Source organism: Protopterus annectens, chromosome 2.part2, assembly GCF_019279795.1.
Source record: "Protopterus annectens isolate FY-2018-M chromosome 2.part2, PAN1.0, whole genome shotgun sequence".
NCBI classification, from domain to species: Eukaryota; Metazoa; Chordata; order Ceratodontiformes; family Protopteridae; genus Protopterus; species Protopterus annectens.
In genome coordinates, this window is record NC_056730.1 from 157,765,887 (window position 1) to 157,791,317 (window position 25,431).

General features: G+C 42.2%; 1 protein-coding gene across 1 annotated transcript in view; it reads left to right on the plus strand.

Moving 5' to 3' along the window:
• Positions 1 to 25,431, plus strand: part of IPO11 (importin 11) — a gene marked incomplete in the record, with an annotated part of 3,749,854 nt that overhangs the window by 2,175,862 nt on the left and 1,548,561 nt on the right. The window contains 1 exon segment of the mRNA XM_044063824.1: positions 17,825 to 17,904. Within this exon segment, the coding sequence (XP_043919759.1) occupies positions 17,825 to 17,904 (80 nt within the window).

The following is a 25,431-nucleotide window of genomic DNA, read 5'->3' on the forward strand; positions in this document are numbered from 1 at the left end:
TGTGTGTGTGTGTGTGTGTGTGGGGGGGGGGGGGGTATATGTACTACTTGTTCTGTATGCTGAACTCTTGAAACCTTGAAATTATTAGCTGTAAGTCGATGTCACTTTTATTGCTAGGAAAGCTTTAGTGCTAAATCTTTCAGCTTTTAATATAATTGTAGCCTTTAGGAAGTCTTGTGTTCTCGAGTGTCTCACAAATTGCTCTGCTCTGTAGAAAGTTAGAATCCAAAGGATACCACAAGGTCTGTCTTTTGAGAAGCAATTTTTTTTGGATTTAGTGTTTTGGACTGATGTGTCTATGTGTGTGTGCGCAAGTATAGAGAGATACTCCACTCTAATCTGCCTGGCTTCTTTCCTTCTATTATTTAGCAGTACGTTGCTCTCTTTGTTCATGATGATGTAACATTATTGGTTTTGCCACTTGCTTTATACTGTCCATTCCTTATAATAGAATTTATTATGAGCTTTTCACTAGGCACTTTTTAGAGGTATGGGTTAAGAGAATTTAAGGTCACCGTGGTAGGAATACTGAACTACGGTAATGTTATGGCTAATATATTTGCTGAATTATTTTCATACCGTTGAAAGACAAAAAGAACCTGAAATAATGTATTCTACAATGTGAAATGAATTTGTAAGTTTTAAAATGATTTCTTCCTGTTTTGTAGCACACAAGTGTTGAAAAGTAGTTACATTGGTCATATTGTCTGTGCACGTTGCTGTTAAATGGGTAGGGTCTAATCACTTGTGCTATCTCCCCTTCCAAGTTTTTCCTTTTGCTTTTTTAAACAAATATTTTTTCACATCATTTTTCACATCTGCATGTTTATTCACACATGTTAAATCAACTAATGGACCACTTGAATGGCAGGAGGAGGGCTTGATGGACAAAGGAAGGGCCAGTACAGAAATGCTTGTGTATGACAGTTAATTACATGATCTAGCAGCTGCAAAAATGTGGCCTTTTTACTTTTCCTGTCTTACCATGCATCTTTTGGCCCCTGGCTTCCCCCCATTCCCTATGTTTGAGATTTATCTGCCATTTAAAAGTGTCTTTCTCTCATTTCCCAATCATATTGTTTCATAAAGACTTTTAGATGATTTCAACCATGATTTATTAAACATCAGCATTTTGTTTTACCTCTTTGTAGTCCTGCATTTGTTTCTGCCTTTTGTTTGCAGCTGTTACATCTTTCCTGCTGTCCCATTTGAGCTCTTAGTGTTCAATATGCCTTCGTCCTTTGGTTCCTTCCACCACATTAGAAATGCCACATAATTCTGAAGTCTGTTTTTTAACTTCTTTTGAACCTGTGACCTCATCTCCCTTGGCATTCAATTTCTTTACTTAAGTGGACTACATTTTTGGAACCCTTTTACTTAATACATTTGTTGCCATAAAGAAATTGTCATGTACTTCTTTATCTGAAATTTATAGTTCTGTCTCCTTACAAACCACTCCAGAAATGGCCCTCAAGTCATTGCTTTTTTTTTTTTTGGGGAGAAATTTTGACATTTCATTGTGCAAGTCAGTCTACAAAATTACATGGCAGGTATAGTTTGAACACTCAAAAAATATTTGAAAATGTCACTCAGAGAGTGGTCCAGAGCTACATTTTTCATAGAGATCAAAGCCTTCCTCTGTCCAAGTGCAGTATCATCCTAATTTAAGTAAACAATTCCATAATCACTTTGTTGCACCTTGGGGTTAAGAGGGAATTCTTACTGCAGCACCCACATCCATCCAGATAGTCCTTTGGCAAAGTCTGTCATAACTGACCTTTGCACAAAGTGAATACTCTCAGTAATTTCAGTGCCATACTGTTTTTGCTGAGTACTGTTATTACATTTAATGTGCAGACACAGTATGGACAACTGACCAAAACTGATCTGATTTCTCGTCTTCAAATTGCATTTCATTTTTGTGCTCGTATAGTGATCTAGCAAGGTCTTAAATACTGGTAATAAATAAGAATTTAAGGCACCAACCAATACTTCAGAAGAATATGTGCTTTCTGAAGTCTCACTAAGTGTTCTCAAATGATGGTGCTGCTTGTCTTAGAGAGACCAGCACAAAACACAGAGCCATTGATTAAAGCATTATATGTTAAAAAAAGCCCTCCCCCCCCTTAAAGCAGTTGCAGTTGTAAGTTAAGCTGTACAAGTCCAGAGTCACTACTGTGTCATTGCAGGACATCTTTTCAGTGTCCCTGTGAGCCTCTATCGTAGGCCATTGATTTTTTAAAGCATTTATTCTTTTACGGAGAGCAGGTTGAAACTCTATATTCCAGTCTTCCCATTATAAATGATGTGAAAGGTTGTAAAAAAAACATGCATCTTGACTGGATATTCTCAGTAGAAGTCCACCTCTCTTTGTTGCTTTTTCATTTATGTTGGTAAAAAGAATCAGTAACCCTGCTTGATGGAGACCCTGGTTAAGTTTATTTGTACTATTTACCATTAACCACAAAATTTCAAAAATCTGAAAATTCTGCCCTTTTCCATATATTCATTCCATTGCACACCATGATGTGTCACACCAGTGGGTTTGTGCCGTAAGCCTGCCAATTTATTTTCTACTACTTACACAATTTAAATGACTGTTCTTACTGTTGTCTTCAACCAAATGTATTTGTGGTCATCAGGCTAACTGCCATGATCCACCCCACCATTGTCTTTATTATCTCAGTTAGGGGCATGTCATGAATAACTGCTCCAGGTGCCAGTGATTCAGGCCTTTCACTTGAAGGCTCCACACACAGAATCTTTTGGCATATTTTGCTCCAAAGGTGAACACCATCATGAGTTCCTTATGCAGATACCAGTGGGAGTTTTCCTCTCTGCTTCCTCAGGGATAAGTTGGAGCACTGCATTAAGGGCAAGCAGCCAGAAAGCAGGTTGAGGCCTGACTGTACAGGAGGTAAGTGTCATGTTCAGTCCATGCAATGCTGAGCTTGTTCTTAGCAACAGACGTATGATCTTGCAGCACTGTCATGTTCCATGGAAGGTGAGGTGACTGGAGGAAGCATGTCCTTAGCTTCTACTCTGGAGTTGCATTCTTGGTTCTTGCATCACCCAACTGTTGAACTTCACTGATTGGCTGTGTCTCAAGTCCAATCAACCTAATTTCAAGCAGTAGCCCTTTAAGTCACAACCATGAATTGGTGATATATATATTTTTTTATATATACAGAGGATTCCTCTCATAGGACAGCCTCAGTGCCCATTTGTTTAACAGGTCTCAGTAGTGGAGGATATCCTTCTATATCACTGTCGCAGAATTCTTTGCTATAGGGATCTCTGTTCTTTTCTTCGGTCTTGTATTTATTCTGCTTATCTAGATTTTATGTCATCCAAGAAGGGAAAATGTTAGTATTTTATGTCATCTAAGAAGGGAAAATGTTAGTTTGGGAAGGAGAGTCCCCATAAGGATTGTCTTGAACAGTGTGTCTTTTTTTGGCGTTCTTCCCATGACCATATCTCTTGTAGTATCTGTAAGGCATTTGTGCCTAAGACACTTAGAAGCCATTTGTCTACCCTGGTCATTTATCTTGAAAGTCAGTGGCTTAAACAATTAGCCCAGGGTAACATGGCGGAATTCATTAATCCTGAGATACTTTTGTTGGGTAAGAAGAGGGCCAAATCAAATCTCATCCAGATTCTTCAGCTGTCCTGTTTCCATCGGATGTCCCAGTAGAAGCGAGTAATAGCTCTGTATACTGTTTGACATCTGTAGTGGATTCCTCTGCTGCAACCCTGTCAAAGGCCAGCATTGATCCATTTTTTTGCAGGTGTCTGCTCCAGACATCGAAGGGGATCTGTGGTTGATTATATCAGAGGGTTCCTAGCAGGATTCCCAAGATATTGGTTAGGGTGGAGGTTCCAGGTACTCTTAATGAATCTCGCCAAGGGTCGGAACTTCCGGTATTTGTTAGGGTTGATGTCCCTTCCAAGAAAAGACAAAAGAAGCATGTTAAGGTCCATCCTAAGATCCTCAAAGGGAATGGCAGGAGTTTGTTCATGGCTTGTGTTCTGCCTTAATGGCCCTGAAGCGTCCTCAAGGTGTTTTAGTGCCTTCTCCTTGTACCTCTACCTCTTCTAAACAGCATAGGGTACTGGATTCCTCGGATGAGGAGTCCTTATCTTATTCTTGTAAAACAACACTGAGCAAGAAGTGGAAAAAATAAACTAATAAACAAAAGGCACCACCACCTCCAGGTACAAATAAATCCGGTCCAGGCTAGGATAAAACGTTTTATTCTCCACAAATGAGACCAAACGAGTGTTCACAGGCACGCCACCATAAAACAAGAACGCTTAGCATACAAACGTTTTCGTCTTGAACTTCATCAGTTTTTGCTTATCTTATTCTTCTCAGATGCCTTTGTCTTGTGGATCTGATGAGGAGGAGGTTATTAGCCCTGAGTCTCCTATTGAGGAATTGTCCTTTTTGGACACAGTTGCTAGGATGATGCAGACTTTAAGTTGGATTCTTCTCAAGTGTCTGACATTCAGAGGAGATATGAGTTGCTTCAGGTGGATACTCCTAACCTTTCTGCAGTTCCTCCTGTGTTGGCTGCCTTGTTAGACACTTTCATTGCTGCTTCCAAGTCTCCTGATTCTCAGCCTCTTGCTCCTAAGAAACCTGACAGTTTTTATAAGTTCACTGAGGATTGTTAATTTTTGTGTGTCAGTCTCTTCTGACAAACTTTCCAAGCTCTTATCCTCTTCCAAACTTTAGCCTTATGATAAGGGTAGTTGGGCAATGGAGAGGATTGGTAAGAAGGTTTACATTTTTTCTACTTTGGCATTTAGGATACTAATTACCAGACCCACATGACCAGGTATGCTTGGCTGCTCAGGTTTGTCAGGTGATTTCTGACCCCCCCCGATTCTGAAGACAAATCGTCTGATTTATCCATTTTAGGTTCTACTTATCAAGTGGCTTGCCATTCTATCAGGTGTAGCTATTATGCAGCTGAAGCCTCTTCCAGGCCTGCAGCTTTTGGGTCTGTCATGAGGTGTTATTCTTGGCTTCATCTGTAGTCTTTGCCTGAGGACATTAAGCCCAAGCTGTTGGATGCTCCTTTAGATAATAAACATCTTTTTGGGACTGTGATGTCTCCACGCTGGGTTCGTAATCAAGGAACCTGAATCCTCACCACTGACACTGGAGAGGGATGTGAACTTGGAATACAAATGGATACACTCAGTATTTCCAGATACAGACCTCTCTGCATCAAGCACAATTTCTCTTAAGAGCACACAGGGGAGCACACTTAGCCTGGAGTCTGGATTTCTCTATATCTGTCTTCATCCAGGCCTCCAATAGGACTCCTCACTGGTACAGCTGTAGGGTTAGGTTATCAGCCAAGTGCCCTAGCCAAGTCCTTCAGCACCCTCTCTGTAAACCCAGTGCTTTGTGTCCCTGCCACAAGTAGCTGACACCCACACACTGAGAGATTTGAATTTTTACACAAACACACACACACACACACACACCTGGAAAAGGCTGGCACATATTTACATGCTGTGCCCCCTGCTGCCTAGAGTATAAGGTAGTTATCACTGCCACCAGACACTCCACAGTGAAATACTCTAAGGCCCTTTAAAGGGTGTCCAATTATACTGTGTAATAGTAATATTAGTACAAATGTTAGTAGTTCACTAAGACAGCTAGGCCTTGTGGAGTGGCCCACACAGTGTCACCAAATAAATGTAAGCACTCTCAAAGGTTAAATACTTTGTACAAGCACCAGCCGCAATAAAAGTTTTAAATATATTTAACAGTAAATAATAAAAGCGCATGAAAGTACTGAATACATATTCACAGTAAACCACAGAGTTCAAATCACAGGAAATATTGACAATTATATTGATGGACAAACTCGTACACATAAAGAAAAACAATATCAAAACTAAGCTTCACTATATTCCTGACTGAATCTAGGAGAATTACTATTCCCTAGTAACTTACTTTATAGAGCAAGGCACAGTGAAATACATGAGCAGTCTTTCTAGTCAGGTTCCCCAAAACAGAATACTCCCTCCTCAGAGATTACACCCTGTAAAATATAATATTCAAGATGGCTTCCAGAATGACCTCATCTGGTTACCTGACTCTAGGTTCTCACAGTAACCCCCTTTGAAGCGGAGACAGGAATTTAGCATAAACTGCTACAGTACACATCTTAAATGTCTATGGCAGTAGCTGGGGCTTCCCAGCTTTTTTACTGAGCTAATGAACAAAGGCTTCTTCCAGACCCACCGTCTCTGGTCCCATTCAGCACTGTGAGATGCCATTTTAATAGTTTAACAGTTAATTTGCATTTCTCTTATATTCCTTAAAGTAAGCTAGCTGATTAACCTTTGCTGTCCCATTGTCCTCTATTAAAACATATACGTTTAATTTAGCTACAATAATACATATACGTTTCTTTCCATTCCAGCAGGGTGCACTGTTGATACATTTTAACACAAGCAAACCTCACAAATACATTTCAGCACAAGCATTTGTACAAATCAGTTTGATATACAAATTACATATAATTATTTACAAAATTCCAGCTAGCCTTGCTGGCACAAGTCATGCATCTGCTGCCCTTCTCCTGGTGGGTTGTCAGTATCTCCTATCATCACAGGGACTGCTGCTGACCTGTTTAAGTTCCTTCAAGAGAAAGGCAAAGCCTTGAAGAACACTAAACATATTTTCATCCCTCCTGTCCCAGGTTTTAGAGGTATTATCCTTCTAGATCTGCTTTTGTCTGCAGGCAACCCTACCAGGACTCCAAGGTCAGGAAGGGTGGTAGATACACCTCCTCTCCTAAGGCTTCTCAGACTTCAGTGGCCAAAAAGCCTCCTTTATCTGATAAGGATGCTTCTCTTTCACAGACCCTCCCTTCTCTTAGACTAGGTTTCTTTGTCCCTTTGACTTTCCCTTTGTCTTCCAAATTGGCTTCTCATCATTCAGACAATTGTTCTTTGTATCATTCATCAGGGTGACTTCATGGCATGGAAGTCTGTCCCTCCATTTTCAAGGATTCCTCAACCTCCTTTAGAGCAACTTCCTTATTTTGCAGAGGTTCTTGGGTCCCTGGTGAACCAAGGAACTATTCAAGTTGTTCCCCCTTCACAAGTAGGTAAGGGTATTTATTCTAAGATGTTCCTGGCTCTGCAAAAGGAGGGCACTTGGAAGACCTGTTATGGATGTCTCCCTGCTTAGCACCTTTCTTATGATCCCCTCTTTTTGAATGCTTACTCTTCAAACCATGTTTCATCTTTTACAACCTCAGGCTTGTCTTCCTTTCATTTTCAGTTCTCTGCTTTACTCTTTGGACTGTCTACTGTCCCTAGGATATTTGCAAAATGTTTAGCTTTTGTAATTGCTTTCTGCAGGCACCAAGGCATTCAGATTTTTCCTTATCTAGATGACTTGTTGCTTCAGGCATCTTCTCCCAGGACCTGTTACAGGATCTGGAGTTCACCATCTCTTCTTCAAAGTCTGGGGTTCATTGTCAACTTCCAGAAGTCCATCCTGACTCCCTCTCAGGATCATGTGTATCTGGTGTGCAGGATTCAGACAATGCCAGTGTTGGCCTCTCTTCCATCTCCAAATGTTTTGTCATTGACAGCCTTCTTTCAGTCTCTTTTTTCTGCTTACTGCCATTCCAGCCAGAGAGTTTCTTCAGGCCCTGGGATTCATGGCCTCTTCTATTCCAATGCTATGTCTTGCCAGGCTGCATATGTGGAAGCTTCAGTGGTGTATCAAGTTAGTTTGGCTACAGCATTGTCACTGTCTGGATTTCAGTGTACCTCTCCTTCCTTGTCTAAATAAGGAATTCAGGTGGTGGATTCAACAGTTTGCTCTCAACCCAGGCCTGCCCTTTCAGCCTCCATTCCCTTCTCATGAACTGTTCACTGATGCCTCAGACATGTGGTGGGGGGCTTCATGTGGTCACCTGAAAGTTCAAGGTCTCTGCCCCCCCATCAGAAGTCAGACCATGTCAGCATCAAAGAGATCAGCTCTGTGATTCTGGTCCTTCAGACTTTTCACCCCATGTTCTCACCAGGCCCCTGGAAGGTGTACACAGACAAAACTACAGTGATGGGTATGTCAGCAAACATAGAGGCACAAAATCTTACCTCCTCTGCAGGCTTGGCTGGTGGCCATCATTTATTAGTTAACTCTTCAGGCAGTTTACATTCCTTCAGAGCACACTCTAGTGGTAGACTGGCTCACAAATGGATGCTTCATAGAGATGTATTTCTGGAAATTGCCCATCGGTGGGGCATTCCTCAAGTAGATTTGTTCGCCTTCCCTCTGAACAGAGTGGCCATGCCATCTGGCATAAAAGATGGACTTCCTTTCTTTTCCTTGGAAGGAGGATGTTTCTTTATGCTTTCCTTCCTCTTCCTCTACTTCCAAGAGCAATGCAGAAGATGTTCATCGTGTTTCACTGTTGCAGTCATGACTGTAGGGTTCTCCCCTGCCGGCAGGCAGTCCTCGGTCGGCCAGAATCCCAAAGTCTGGGTCCGGCGTCGGCTGCTCAGCCATGCTCCCTGACGTCAGAGCGCCAGGAGTACAAAGCTGACAGCCGACGCCATGTTCTCCAGTCTTTCTTGCCGTGCGGTGATAGCAGTTCGCAAGTGCCGGTCGGCTGACTCCTGACAATTTTTTCTAAACGTACTTCAGTCCGAAGACTTTCTTCTCCTACTCAAAGCTAAGTACCCCGTTGGGGAAACTTTTTTCTTGCTATAGTCCGATGTCAGAAAAAGTTAATAATTGTATTTCCTGTGGGAAGCAAATACCTCATAAGGACTTTCATTCTTACTGTATTCCTTGCTTAGGCCCTGACCACGATGTAGCTAGTTGTCGGTTTTGTGCTAGATTCAATCAACGTACAATTAAACGAAGGTACGATTTTGCATTTCATTACTTCGGTAGACGTTTTAATTACAAAATGTCGTCGGATACGGTTCCGGCTACCGGAGTTCACAAATGACGCAAGGATAAAGACAGGCCTCCGAGGTCCAAATCAGACGATATTGTACAAGCAGAGCCAGCTTCAGGTTCGGCCATCGTCAGTGAGGTGCTTTTGCAGCCCCTGTCGTCGGCCATTTCGGAACCGATGGCCGAAACGGACTCCCACGAGGAGCCAACTAGGCCTTTGAATATTTCTGTTGCAGGACCTTCGGACAATGCTCCTTCGGATAGGTCCGGAGCCGCTGTGCAGATACCGGCTTCCGAAGGGGTTTTCAGGCCTACTCAGCTTCTAATAAAGGCAAAGACAAAGGCAAAGACTCCTTCCAAATCAAAGACTGCAGCCCAGGCCTCTTCTGATCCGGCACCCAAGTCTCAGAAACAGTTACTCAAGATGGCTGAAGACTTGCTTACTATGATTAGGGGTTCACATCCCCCTCCAGATAAAAGGCCAAGGCAGGAAGTGTATTATGACTCCTCTGATCAGGCTTCTGTTTCTTCAGTTTCTTCTTCTAACCAGGAATATTCTTTCCCTCCTTATGAGGATTCTGATGCTCCTTATGAGGATTCTGATACTGAGGAATCCATTCCTTCAGCTTCTCCCCCTGAGGATTTCTCTTTTGGGGAAACTTTGCATGAAATGAGGGAACATTTACACTGGGAAAGACAGGAGTACTCGGAATCTAAGAAAAGACTTGGGGATTTTCTTCTTCTTCCCCAACATAGACCCCTGGCTATTCCTCCTATTTTGGATATTGTGGATGATGCTTTTTCGGAGGCTAACTTAACTCCTGACTCTTTTCCTCCAGCTCCTGTTAAGCCAGACAGATATTATAGGGTTCCTGATTCCCACCAGTTTTTATACAAGAATCCTACTGCTGATCCTGAAACCATTTCTCAGGGTCCTAAGGGGGTTAAGGCCGCTTCTGCTAAAAACCCCATTCCCACTGAGAAGGATTCCAGATCTTTAGAAAGATGGGGCAAAAAGTGTACACTTCTGCTACTTTATCTATTAGGGCTTTAAACTGTCAGTTTCATATGCTGAAATACCAGCAATTTCTTCTGTCTGTTTTAAAACAAAAGTTATTTTCCATTTCCGCCTGTGCAGATGATAAGGAATTACATGACTTAATGTATGCCACTGAAAAAGTTGGGAAGCATGGTTTACACTGTGGATTTGATGCCTTGGAGGCTTCTTGTAGGGCTGCTGCCTCTGGCACAGTCATTAGAAGGCATGCGTGGTTAAAGGAACAAAACTTGCCAGATCAAGTAAAAGCTAAATTATTGGATGCTCCTGTTCAGCATAATGTTTTGTTTGGATCTAAAGCTGAAGAGGTGATAAAGAAGATGGAGGACAAGGCAAAATCCATGCAAATGGTTAAAGATTTCTTACAAGTACAGCCACCCAGATTTAGTAGGAATTGGCCTACTAAAAATTGGTCCTTTCCCAATTCTGACAGGCCTCAGAGGGGTAGATACAGATGCTCCTGAGGAAGGCCTCAAACGCAAGCCTGTTATAGACCAAGACAGTGGACTGCTTCCACCCCTAGGGGAGGAGAGGACAGGTCGCAAGCTCATAGAAAACAGACTCAATGACTCCCTCTGTTGGGCTGCAGGAACTTCTTGCTTGGAAGCCCCTCTCGGAGGAAAACTTTCTCTTTTTCACCTAAATTGGACTCATATAACCCAAGACAAGTGGTTTCTGGATGTGGTTTCAAGAGGTTACAAATTCCATTTTCATACCCTACCAAGACCAAGCGAATGGCCGGATCCTCCAAAACATCAATGGTTAGAGGCCTTAAACCAGGTGGAAGCTCTGTTGGCTATGAAAGCCATAGAACTGGTTCCACTTTCAGAGATGGGACAAGGTTTTTACTCAAGGCTCTTTCTAGTCCCCAGAAAGCAAAATTCATGGAGACCCATTCTGGATCTGTCAGTCTTGAACACTTTTCTCGAGATACCAAAATTCAAGATGCTTACTCTACAGCAGCTACTTCCAATGCTGACCAAAAATGCATGGATGTTAACTTTGGATTTAAAGGAGGCATATTTACACATTCCCATCAGGCAGGAATGCAGAAAATACCTCAGGTTCAAGGCCGGATCGAGGCACTATCAATTCTCTGCGCTGCCCTTTGGATTGTCTACTGCGCCCAGGGTCTTCACCAAATGCCCGGCTCCAGTAGTAGCTTATTGCAGACTCAAGGGAATTCAAATTTACCCTTATCTGGACGACTGTCTTATTCAGGCAGACAGCAAGGATGTCTTACTCCAGCATCTAGAATTTGTTCAGAATCTTCTCAAGTTCTTGGGATTCACTGTAAACATAAAAAAGTCAAATTTGGCACCCTCACAACAGATAACTTTTCTGGGTGCTCTTCTCAACACAACAACCCAGATGGCATTTCTGACATACGAAAAACAATTACAGCTGGCTTCAACTTTCAAAACCTTGGCAACATTAACTCAGCTATCTGCAAGTAAATTCCTGCAGGCTTTGGGTTACATGGCCTCCTGCATCCTTCTCGTACCATATGCAAGACTACATATGAGGAAAATGCAGTGGTACCTAAAAAGTGTATGGTCTCAGCATTGCCACAGTTTAGACATACAGATTACCATCCTGCCTTGTCTTCAAAAGGAATTCCTTTGGTGGTCCAAGGCATGTACTCTAAACAAAGGAAAACCCTTCAGTCTGCCTCCAGCCACTCAGATACTAACCACGGACGCCTCCGATTATGCATGGGGAGCCCATTTTCAGGGCAACTGTCTGCAGGGCCTTTGGACAAAGGATCAGAAGCTCCTGCATATCAATTTAAAGGAAATGTTAGCCGTTCAGAAGGCTCTATTGGCCTTCAGGAATCTTCTACATCCAGGACAACTACTGATACGGACAGACAACACCACAGTTATGTGGTACATAAACAAGCAAGGGGGATCTCATTCCTATCCCCTTTGCAGACTAGCCATGAATCTATGGAACACAGCTCTAGCTTGCAAACTGGACCTTCAAGCTCAGTTTCTACCAGGGAAGCAAAACTTCCTGGCAGACAGTCTGAGCAGAAACCTGTCGGACCCACACGAATGGATGCTGGACACCGAAATATTCAAGATGATTACAGCAGTCTGGGGATGTCCTCACATAGACATCTTTGCATCCCACCTCAATCATCAACTACAGATTTTTTGCACCAGGACATTCCACAAACTAGCTTGGAAAGTGGATGCACTATCATTCAGTTGGAGAAACCTCTCTGGGTATGCCTTCCTTCCTCTACCTCTTCTTCCACGGGTGTTATTAAAGATCAAACAGGACAAGCCCAAGATGATAATCTTGCTGGCCCCAAATTGGCCTCGACAGTTTTGGTACCCAACACTAAAGAATCTTTGTCTGGAGCCTCCTTGGGTTTTACCACAGACTCCGAACCTTCTGTCCCAACACCAGGGTCAGGTTCTGTACTCCCATGTCAAAACTCTCAGCCTGGCGGCATGGTTAATCCAGGGTCTATGATTCATTCTCTCCTACCCAAGCAGGTTATGGATGTCATTTTAGAAGCCAGACGTCCTAGCACTAGAAAATCTTATGCAGGAAAATGGAAAAGATTTTGCTCCTGGATGCAGGCTCGGAATTCAGATCCTCTTATTCCTAACATTCCTCTGATTTTACTTTACCTGACAGACCTCTTACATAAGGGTCTCTCTTTCTCTTCCATAAAAATACATGCCTCTGCTATTTCTGCTCATTATAATACAGACCCTCCTATCTTTTCCCACCAGCTCATGAGACAGTTTCTCAGAGGAGCTAAGAACTTAAGGCCCCCTAGATCTCCACCCATTCCTGCTTGGGATCTCAACTATGTTTTGGAAAAGCTCACCTTACCTCCTTTTGAGCCTGCTGCCACATCTGACATCAAGTTTTTATCTTGGAAGACAGCCATCCTGTTAGCTCTGACCTCTGCCAGGAGAGTTTCGGAGTTGCAAGCTCTCATGGCTGTGGAACCTTATATTATTTATCATCAAGACAAGGTGTCTTTAAGGACTAATCCTACTTTCATGCCTCAGGTGGTTTCCAAAGTGGCTTTAAATCAAACTATTCACTTGCCAACCTTTTTCCCCACTCCTCAAAATAAGGGGGAAAGGATCTTGCATTCCTTGGATGTACACAGACAACTACGTTTTTACCTGGACAGAACCAAGGACATCAGGAAATCAGAGCAATTGTTTGTTTCTTATGCTTCAAGTTCCCAAGGTAAAGCCATTTGAAAACAGACCATTTCTAAATGGATTGCTCATGGAATCAGTTTTTGCTATTCACACCATGGAAAGCAAATCCCAGGGAGTATAAGGACTCACTCTACCAGAGCTGCAGCCACTTCAGCTGCCTTCCTCAGGGGAGTTCCTACCAAAGACATTTTGGAAGCTGCAACTTGGAGTTCAGTGCATACTTTTTCCAAGCACTACAATCTACCTCTCTACTCTAAGTCTAGGGCAGGCTTTGCTTCTGCAGTCTTGCAGGGCCTTTTAGCCGCCCCCTCTACTTTATGACCACCTTCCTTTTATTCTGCTTTGGGATTCAACCCTACAGTCATGACTGCAACAGTGAAACGCGATGAACATAGTACAGTTGTGTACACTTACCATAAATGTAGATGTTCGAGTGTCTTCACTGTTGCAGTCTGGGTTACCCTCCCTCCTGTCCCCTCTTATTTTTTCCTTTGTGTGGTTCCCTTCTTCTGAGGTGTATTTGCAAAGGGTATGGGATCTTACTCATTTTGGAACACCTGACATCTGGGGCAAGAAAAACTGGAGAACATGGCGTCGGCTGTCAGCTTTGTACTCCTGGCGCTCTGACGTCAGGGAGTATGGCTGAGCAGCCGATACCGGACCCAGACTTTGGGATTCTGGCCGACTGAGTACTGCCTGCCGGCAGGGGAGAACCCTACAGTCATAACTGCAACAGTGAAGACACTCGAACATCTACATTTATGGTAAGTGTACACAACTGTACTATTTAGCTAGACTCCCACAGAAATTTTACTAGTGACTCCCTTTTGGCCAAGACAGCACTGGTTCCCCTTCTTAATGCATTTGGCCAGGGGCAATCACCGCAAGTTACCTCACCAATTGTACTTTCTCACACAGGACAAGGGGTCTCTCATCCATCCTCACTTGTCCACTCTTGAACTGACACTGTGGGTGATATGGTTTTGATCCCTTTCAGGCATTTATTTTCCGAGGATGTGCTCAGGGATTTAGAGGAGGCAAGGAAATCCTCAGCCAGAAAATGCTTGTATGTCCAAATAGAAAAGATTTTCTGTTTGGTGCCATGCTCATAACTAGGACCCTGTTTCAGTGGTGTGGGGGTCCCTTTTTTAAGAGTTGTTCCAGTCTGGCTAGGGCTGTTCTTTTGTGAAGGCCCATATGTCAGTTATTTTTGCTGGTCTGTCCTTGAATCTGTCTTGGCTTCTCATTTTGAATTTAAACAATTTCTTAACAATGTCCTGCATCTTAGGCCTCTAAGGAAACATATTTCTCCTCCTTGGGATTCTGCTTCTTTGCAACATTTTGCCTGTAAGACTGTTTTGTTGCTGGCTGCTACTTCTGCTCAGAGTGTTTGTAAGCTCCAGGTTCTTATGGCCATTCCTCCTTTTTTGGTTTTTCACAGCGACAGTGTATTCATTTGTACTAATCCTTCTTTTATGCCCAAGGTAGTAAATAAGTTATCCTTGAATCATTCAGTACAACTCCCTTCCCTTCGTCTTGGTTTACTAGAGAGAGGGTCTTGCATACCTTTGAATTGTACAGACAGCTCAGGTACTATTTGGACAAAACGAAGGCCATTTGTGAGTTTGATCAGATTTTTGTTTCCCTTCATCTGAGGACATTGGGTTTGGCTGTTTCTAAGCAAACTATCTCCTCTTGGATATCTAAGGCCATTTTCTTTTTATTTTTCTTTCATGGCAATTTTTTGTCTGCTTCTGTTAGAGCTCATTCCACTAGGGCTGTTGCCCCTTCTGGTGTTTTATTCAAGGGATTGGATGCAAATTCCATCCTCGAAGCTGCTACTTGGTCTTCAATGCATAACTTTTTACTAAGCATTATAAGTTGGATATGGTTTATAGGGCCAGAGCAGGTTTTGTTAGAAGCATTTTGTTTGGGTTTTTTGAGGGGTGTTCTCAGCCTTCCACCTCCCATTTTGTTTCTTGTGATAGTAAAGAATACTGCAGCAGTGATATAGAAGGACATAATACAGTTCTATAAAATCTTACTGTAACACTAATGTCCTTCTCTTCACTGTTGGAGTATTTGCTCCCTCCCTCCATCTCCCTTTGTTCTGCTGTTTGTTTTAGATTCCCTTCTGCCTGAGGGTGTCCCCTTTTTCTTCTGCATTTTCTCCTTCTAGATTTGCAAGGACTTCTTTGTCCTATGGAGCTTGTTTTCTACTGTGGTAATTCAGTTGTGGGTAACTGCGTCCTTAAATCACTTTTATGCCCTATGTCCTGTGCAGGGAGCATGTGTGTGACATATGGAGCATACAAGATCATAAGGCTTTGGTATACTTGCCAAATGTCAGGGTGTCCTGAATGGGAGATTCCAATAGTAAAGTATACTTCAATAGTAAAGGGAAGGACTTCTACTGTTATGGTAAGATTTTATACAACTGCCTTTTATATTATCCTGTATTATGGATCTTGTCTGAAGGACTAGACATCAAGTTGATGTTTGACATCTGATGTGTGGGTATCGGTCATATACTGGTCATTTTAACATTCCCTGAATAATGGAATAAATTTACTCCTCTTCTGCATGGTTTACATTGAGTAGTCTTTATCCATAAACACTCTGCTGTATCCTACATTTAGTACTTTGTCCTTCTGCCACAGTTTTGTCAGAATCATCTTCTTCTGCTGGTAAGATTGCATTTGTACTTTTAAAGGTCTGGGTTGCTTTCTCATAGCCAGGTTCATAGCATACACACAATGTGCCCTTTCAATTAGCAATTCCTGTTGTGGAATACCAGTCCAGTTGAGTATTTGTGTTTTCATAAAATTAATACAGACTGATGCTTCCAGCTTCTCTGGTACAGCAGACAATTTAATGTTTCGAACACATGTTCTGTCCTCTAATTCTATTATTTTTTTAAACATCTTTTCTTGTGCAGTCTCATATTCATCCTTTTCTTCATTTCTACCTCTGCGTTTTGCAGTTTTATCACCTCATCTGAATATCTGTTTAAAACTTCTTCCAGCATTTTGTTGTTGGAGTTGATATACTCCGTCAGTGTTTAGTTTACTTAAATCAGGTCTGCCTGCAGCTGTTTTATACTTTCCTCTAGGTTACTGGAAGTCATGTCTGAAACTTGCACTGCTTTTTGCTGAATAGCTGCAGTACTTTTCACAGTCAGTGTTTTTCCTCACCTTTTCTAGCTGATTTTCCTTCAGGTCCTATGTATCTCTTTTTCCTGGCATCCAGGCAGTGCACTTAGCCAGTTACTGTAATGTACTCAGTATAGGTCCGCTGGCTTTCTCTGCTAAGTTTCTGTTGTCACCCTAGGAGAGCTAGAATAAAGTTGTTAGTCAATGTGCAGCCATCTTGGAAGTCTGTGCTAAAATTAAATTATTGATCAGCGTGCAGCCATCTTCGAAGATCAACAGAGGGATTTTGAGTTTGGAGCAAAGCAGGGAAACCATATTTGTCTGGCAGCTGTGAGAGGCTAGCTGCAACATTTAGATTGTCATGACAAACCACAGGTCTTCTTTTAAGGTCGTCATATGTTCTTAATACTACCAGTAAGGTACAAATGTTCAGACTACGTATTCCATGGGAGAGAGTAGGTTAGGGTCTCTCGCATCCCTTATAATAGACACTGCATGGCGTACATGTTCATTGACAGAAGGAAAAATCATCATTGTGAGGTACATGCTCAAAGATCAAAGGTTTTGCTTTGTTTCCATATGTAAATCCAGTTGGAGTCCTATGTCAATTATTATTGACAAAGCAGTGTAATATGTTTGCTGCATTCTTAAAGTGCCTTCCAACAAAATACCATTTAAACAAATGTCCCATCTGTTTGCTGTGGTTGTAAACTGAGTGTATATGAAGATTTAATTGCATTTGCTTGATTAAAAGTTTTTTTTCCTGGCCCCGTTCCTTTCCCTCAGTGCTGATAACATCTTTGGACAGCTAAGAGTAAAACAAGCAAAGGATATAGTTAGCCTGGCTGTGCAACAAAGTAAAAGTATGTGTGCTTATTCATTTGATTTTGAGTAACTGTTTTGCTTTTTGATTGTCATGGGAAAGTCAAAGCCTATCACAGCAAGCAGTGAGCATAAGGTAGCTAATCAGTCTTAAGTGGGACAGCAGGCCATGATAACATCTTTGGACAGCTAAGAGTAAAACAAGCAAAGGATATAGTTAGCCTGGCTGTGCAACAAAGTAAAAGTATGTGTGCTTATTCATTTGATTTTGAGTAACTGTTTTGCTTTTTGATTGTCATGGGAAAGTCAAAGCCTATCACAGCAAGCAGTGAGCATAAGGTAGCTAATCAGTCTTAAGTGGGACAGCAGGCCATTTCATGACGTAAGTACACAAACATGCATATTCATATGCACACAGAGTTATTGGTGCTTTAGAAGGCTTTCCACGTATGTACTATGTATTTTCTTATTTTCCCTGGAAATTCTGTTGTGCAGGAAAATAACATGGTCTTTCCAGTGTAAATCACAAATTAGCTATTTTTGTCATTTGGCTGTTGACCTAGGCAATAATTCTGGATGTGTTCTGATACAGATCTAGCAAGATTGTTTGCTTAACATTTTTGCTTAAATTATGTAATTATTGTTGCAGAACTTGGTTCAGAAAATGTGAAGACATGCCTCCAAATTATTAATGGTTACCTCTTCCTGGTGTCATCCGAATTTTTGCAGGTATGTGACACTCGACTTTTTACAGGTATGTAACACTGCAGTGTTGTAACCTTTAGCAGTTGGGCAATGTGCATTTGTAAAAGGGAATGTGTGTGTGTGTGTCTGTGAATTTAATCTTTTGAACTCCTTCTCTGTAATGTATTGACATTAGTTACCTGGGGAAGGCTACTAAAAGTAACACAGATAGTCGATAAACTACTGGAATTTGTGTTGTTTATTTACCCTGCCTTTTAGAAAGAATACGGACCACATGATGTGCATTTCCCTGTAGGTACTTACTAGTATATTTAAACATACATCATACACAGTCCCCTTTTTAGTCATACATATGTGTCTACAGGCACACGAGTGCATTTTTATAGGAGATCCGGGTGTCACATCAGCTGACCTCAGCTCAGCTACTGCCACCAATGTCAATTCAGCACCACTATCTTATCTTTTTCAGCAGTCTGATCTAACTTTCACAGGCTTCTTTCATGCAAATCCATCCACCTGTTCACTGGATGAACTTGTCTGCTCTTGCCTTCTTCCTTTTCATCTCAAATCTCCTTTACCTAATTGTCTTTTGCTTTCATGCACATCTGACTGAACCACTTTAATCTGTTCTCCTTGACCTCTTCTGCAAATGGGGCTACTTTGGCTTCTAATCTGATGTCCTAATTTTAGTCTGCCCCAGTGTGCATCCTACCATCTACTACCTGTCTTTTGTATTTCATGCATGTCACCTTACGCTTCCAGAGCTGCTGTACCTACACTGCCAACGTTTTTGTGCCATACGGTAGCACTGGTTGCACTGCTGTTTGCATGCCTTACTTTTTAGCTTGACATTCTGTGTCACTCACCACCTCTGTCAGTTTGTGCCAATTGGACACAGCACTCTGATTCTAACTTTGGCATTCTCATAGCCACACCTTCCAGATACTTGACGCTGTTAACTTTTTTCACTGTAATCCTTTCTATGTCAGTTTTCAACTTCTTCTGATTTCCTCTTTTTGCTGCCCATGGCCAATATGTTGTCTGTACTCTGTTTCATCCCATGTTGTTTCAAATTTTCATTCCAGTTCTCTGTTGTTTGCTGAAGTTCCTGTTTAGAGTTTGCTTTGTAGTACCATATCATCACCATGTGACATCTTTGTTGGTCTGTTCCCTCCAAACTGTTTGCTGATGTCGTCTGCAAACAATATGAAATGGAATGGCCTCGGAGCTGAACTCTGATGCACACCATCTGCCACTGGGAAACTCTGAGTTCAAACATGTGTATGCTTGTGCCATTGGGCCCTTGTACATAGCATGCACTAATTCTTCCAATGTTTCTGAAAGTTTAATAATCACTGGCCTGCCCAATTTACATTTTTTGGGACCTTGTGATCTACTTTCTCTATCTTTGAGTGTGCATGTGGACTCTTTCCTTATCTCCGACTTCTCCATTATCTCTCTCACTGCAAACATCTGGTTAGTTGCAGTGTGTCCTGACCTGAATCTGAACTGTTCATTTCCCGTCTTACTTTTTACTGCTCTGAGTATTTGTTTATCATTCACCCAGTCCAGCACTTTCATGTAGTGTTAACAGGAGTTTAATATCCCCTGGGACATCCTGCCTTAGACTACTGTTGTAGTATTCCAATGCAGATAGGTTATCTTTTCAAGATAACCTGACCTCTGGCCAGAGTACCAAAGCCAAAAACCTTGTGTGTCCTCATGCATTTAGTGTATGGCCTAAGCTCAAGGGTATAGGAGTACATAAGCAGACAGGGAGCGTACGATTCCTCAGATAAATTTTGTTGTCAGTCTGAACGCATCTACAAAGTAGTTAAAGAAAATTAAGCCTGAACCATCTACCGCCCAGTTGGATTTGGATGCACCCATTGAGATGCTGCAGGAATCCATGGTATATCTGACTGTTTCTCAGGCACCCACTCCCGTGACCCTACCAGTGGCCAGAATGGTAACTGACTCTCACATGTCCAACAAGACTGCTCATACCAATATAGTTGAGAAGGGGGAGCTGAGGGTGATCATTTCAGAAGGGATTGGTGGGCATTCTTCAAATCTTTGTTTAGGGAAGAGGTGCCTGGTACTTAGATTGAGGTTCATCAGCATTACGAACCTGTGTGCTTCTTGAGAGCTGACATAGCCCCTAAGAAAATGGAAAAAAAAACTTGTTCCTCTTACTCAGATGTTTCAAGAAAAGGAGTGGGTGGAATTCTTACATGGCCTATGCAAGGCCATTTTATCTGTGAAATCCACTTAATTTCTTTCAACTCCTTCACTTCCCAGCCCCCCTCAGAAGAGAGACACCATGAATGTTCATCTGAGGTGGAAGAGGAATTTGATTCCGATGAAGATTCCTCAGCATCACTAATCCATTCTTCTTGTCAACTTGCTTCTGATGATGAGGACATCTTGTCCCCTGACTCTCCCATTGAAGAAATTCCTGTTGTGGCAACTATAACTAAAACGATGCACTGTTTTGATTGGGAATCTAAACCAGTGATTGACACATAAAAAAGATACTGTAATTTGCTGGCGGTAGGACCTCCTATGTCTTCTGTTCCTACAGTCTTGCAAGCCTTTGAATGCTTTTGCATCTACTTCTAATTCTCCTGATTCCAGTCTCCTAGCTCCCAAGAAGTCTCTCTTTTTTCTGTTTCTACTGACAAACCTACTAAACCTCTTCCAGTGGCTAAAGTTTTGTGTCCTGACAGAGACAGTAGGGTCATGAAACAGGTATGGTAAGATATGAAGGTTTACATCTCTGCCACTCTTGCCTTTAGAACTTTAAATTACTGGACTTCAGTGACAAAATGCCCTTTTCTCATTTTTTGGGACTTAAATAATAACATGGCTAATATCTTGGCTTCTAATACTAAGCAACAAGTGATCTCTGGGATGTACAAGCTACACAGGTTGTAAGCTTTCCATGAAAGGCTGCAGAAGCTTCTTCCAGGGCTACAGCTACTGTATCTGTTAGAATATATGCTTGGCTTCACCTATGGTCTCTACCTCAGAATGTTAAGGCCAAGCTTTTGGATTTCCCCTTCACAAATAACTGTTATTTGGACCTTCTGCAGCAGAACATTTCAAGACTCTCACGTCAGTACCTATGTATCAAAGAAATTACGTGGCTATGCCCACTTCCTTTATCTGCAGGGATCAGAATCCCTCCAAAAAGGGCAGGAAACAGCCCAGGAAAAAGATTCATGACCTGTGCCTGGCTTGCAAGGGCAGTCTCTGACCTGGCCCTGAAAAAAATGCTAAACATTCATAAATCAAACTGCACAAGGGTCAGTTGCTCCAGGTGTCTTAACCTAGCCTCTGACATGAACAGATCATGCTGATGTGATAGATACATCTCCCAGAGACTGCCACTTCTTTGGAGCAAGCTTCCGGTTCACGCGAAACGAGAGACCCTCCCTGACCCTCTTCAAATGCAGCCTCGAGCAATGTATGGGTGACTGCAAATTCACTTCTGGGGTGCCGTCATGTCCCTCCAGGACAGAAGTAGTCAGTATTAACTACCATAGACCATTACCTCTGTGAACTTCACTCATCTAACCACTGACAATTGGGGCAACTCGGGATAAATATGGCTAGGTTTGTAAAGGCTCTAGGACTGTTAGCCTGGTAAACTTCCATGAAGCTATGACAGACCTACCTGACAAAGCTGGAAAATCTCCTTTTCCATACAAGTCAGCGTCCACCTGACTATCTGCTACACACCTCCCTCCTCGGTTGAGGAAGTTCTTTGTCAGAAAGGTTGACTTTGTCCGTTTCAGCCTGGGTATTTATCACTACAGACAAGTGGGTGTTATCCACAATTCAACATGGTTACAGGATGCTGTGTAAGGAATTTCCATCATTGAGGGGAATTTTCCTTATCCCACTCAAGTCCACCACCTTTCTCTTCTCTTGCAGGATCTCCTCGACCAGGGCTCCATATAAGCAATGCCCCAGCAGCACCTACAAAAAGGCTTTTATTCAAGACTTTTTCCTGATCTCCAGAAAAGAGGATTTTTGGAGGCCTTTTCTGGGCTTATTCTACCTGAACAATTTTCTGGAGGTATCATCTATCAAGATGCTGTCTCTGCAAACTCTTCTTCTTTTTATCCTTTCTAAAGCCTATCTAGCTTCCCTAGACTTGAAGGGTGCATACCTACATTACCTCCCTTCACCCCAACTGCAGACAATTCTTCAGCTTATCTACTTTTTTCATTGCACTTTCAGTGTTCTAATGTACCCTTTGGTTTATCTACCACCCCCTGTGTTTTGCAAAATGCCACACATGATAGGCTGGTCAATAACAGAGTCCTTCAGGGTTTTTTGCTGGATCAACTCCTTTTGGCTTCTACTTTTTAGAAGTCAAGGCCAATATCAAGGACCTCTGGCTGACCAAGTTTGTAGATGATTGCAAAGTAGAAGCAGTCTTAGAATCCTTCCGGGGCATGTTACAAGAATACAGTCGGTAAACAGCATGTCCTATGCAGATAGCCTGAAAGTTCTATCTCTGTACTCTCTTTCCAACAGACTGAGAGGCAGTCTATACTTGGCATTTTTTTTATCAGAATGCAAAACGAATAGCATCAAAATTACTGGATTTAGCGATTTTAGACTTTTCTTGTCACATAAGTAGGACAGGTATGTGTCTCAGAGAATTCCCCTTCACTAGGACAGACTTCCTATCCATGTGAAGCAGTACTCTACCCTAACACTGTTCAAGAGAAAGTGCGCCAGCTGATGTGAAATCAGAAATGCACCCCATGTGTAGCACCTATCTGTAATGGACAGGCTGCCTTTAAGTCTTGCCCTAGCTTTACATATAGCCTTTAGATAAACCTCTAAGGCAGATAAGTGAGATAAAATTGGGATGGTTGACTAGACTTTTAAAGGCCCCAGTGGTTGTTATCCTAGTATACACCTATGCACCATTGCTTTTTGCTGAACACAGGGAATGCAAACTTTTCATTCCTGAATGACTTTTTTTTATCCAGGCTTCCTCTCAGAACACCCTGCAGCTGCATCCGAGTTTCACAGTCTTACTTCTGGAAAGATTAGGGTTCGCCCTCAATGTCCAAAAATTATCTCTGACACCCTCCCAGGACCTGTTCTTTTTGGTTTACAGACTGGACACCTGTCTGATGGCAGCCTTTCTTCCCTAAGGCTAAGTTCAGTCCGTCTCCATCTTCTTCCAGTCCCTACTCCCCTTCAGTCTGCTCCTGCAAGGGAAATTCTAAGATCCCTGGGACTCATGGCAGCAACCATTACTATGGTCCATTTGCCAAGCTACACATGAGAAAGATTGAGTGGTACCTGAAATCTCTTTTGTCTCCACACTGTCACCCACTGGACTTCCAAATCCTTTTCTTGCCCTTTGCAAAGAAGGAGTTATAGTGGTTGATATCACATATCCAGCTAAGTCTAGGCTTTCCCTTCTGCCCACTCTCTCCCAACTGGGAGCTGCACACAGACTCATCAGATTTGGCTTGGGAGAGATTTGGTGGGCTCTTCAGCAGTTCAAGGCCAGTGGTCTTCCAAACATATGAGGAAGCACATCGTTACAAAGAAATGAAGACACTTATTCAAGCTCTTTATGTGTTTTATGTGTTTCTCAGCTATGAAAACCAGGGCCTCTAGGGATTTTCACAGACAGTACCACAGTTATGTGGTACATCAAGAAATGGGGGTGGGGTGGGGAATGAAGTCCTACCAGCTCTACAGGCTAGGTCTTGCGGCATGGGATCACGCTATAAAAACAAATGTCCCAACAGGAAGTTTATGTTCCATCCAAAGACCATGTGCTGGCAGATTCATGAACCAGATCCATAAAAGACTCTCAGAAATGGATGCTAAACAGACAAGTCTTCCTAGATGTAGTCCACAGATGGATATATTACTCAGATTTGTTTACCTCCACTCAACAAAACAGCTCAAACTGTTTTGCTCTGTCCCCAGGCATAGAGGACAGACGCCATGTTTTTTTTCCTGGGAGGGAAGTACGTCTGTAACCCCCCACCTCCACCCCCCACAACTCCCAAAGGTCCTTTGAAGAAATCTTGCTGGTGACTCCCTTCTGGGCTAGGCAGTACTGGTTCCAACCTTCTTCACCTAGCAAAGGGTCATCACTACAAGTTAGCCCACAAAGTGAAGAAGAAGAATGGTTCTCTGCTTCACACAAACTTAGAGACTTTCTACCTGAATCTGTGGATGATAGAAATGTAATTGTTTTGGACATTAATTTCCTGAGGATGTGTTTCAGGTGCTCCAGGAGGCAAGAAAAACTACCACTACAAAGTCTTGCATCTCCAAATGTAAAAAGTTTTGTATTTGGTATCTTAAGAGTAAAGAGAGCCCTCTCCAGATGGCAGTGCCTACATTTTGATCCTACTTATGTGTGCTAGTCAAAACTGAGCTAGCCTGTTCTTCTATCAAGGCACACTTGACCACCATTAATGCATGCAGCTGTTTTCTTAACCTCTTTGTTAGCCAAGAAGTATTCCTTCTTTGCATGTTGTATCTTGTTTATTCCCACTTCTTTCTGTACCCCTGCTTTCATTTTGATGACTTTCTAGACTTATAGGTTCCTCGGTTCATAGATTAGTACTAAGCTAACTGCCCTTGCTAGCCATTTTAAGCCTAGCCAATTGTCTCTTGTGAGACTCAAACCTTATGTTTGCAAGGCAAACACCTTAACCATTAGGCCACCACCAGCTTTCCTTATATACATTATTTCCATACTTGGCTTGACTGCATATCTGTTTTATAATGTTGGAATGTGCTGATTAGAGAAGCTGCCATTCTTCTTCTCCACCCATTTCCTCCTCTTCCAAGGTCTATGCTTTTGTTCCAGTCAACGTTTAGGTCATTAGCCCTAGTTTCTGTTGACCTTAGAGTCTTCTTTAACAATTGGCTACCTAATTTACAGCTATTGCCTTTGTTTTAGCTTCACTGATTTTGTATCCTGAAAAGATTTGTAACTGCCTCATAATGTTCCACAACACTGAAATGTCCTTTTCTGGTTTTATCAGGTATAAAATAATATCCTCTGCAAATAGGTCCAGCTTTTCTAGACTACCATACCAGTTACATGCTTGATTTTGACTCCCTTATTTTCTTTGCCTTTACTTTAATTTTTGCCTCTGATCCCTCGTATATTCTCTTAATTAATCTTATAATTTTATCAGGGAATGCAAATGCTTCCACTGCCCTGCTCATGAATTCCCAGATTACTCTGGGAAATGCTTTCTCTGCAATGAGACTCACCAACAATAGTGGTATATTCTTACATTCTGCTTCCCTCTGAATCATCAGTGTTCTGTTAATGTTGCCAGATGTTTGCCTCCTCTCCATAAACCCACATTGATCCCTATCTAAGGTTACCATATGTCTGGGTTTCCCCGGACATGTCCTCTTTTTGGGCTCCTGTCGGGGCGGTTTTTGAAAATCCTACGATTTGCCCGGGTTTTTCAAAAACCCAGACAAATCGCAGAATTTTCAAAAACCCAGACAAATTGCAGAATTTTCAAAAACCAG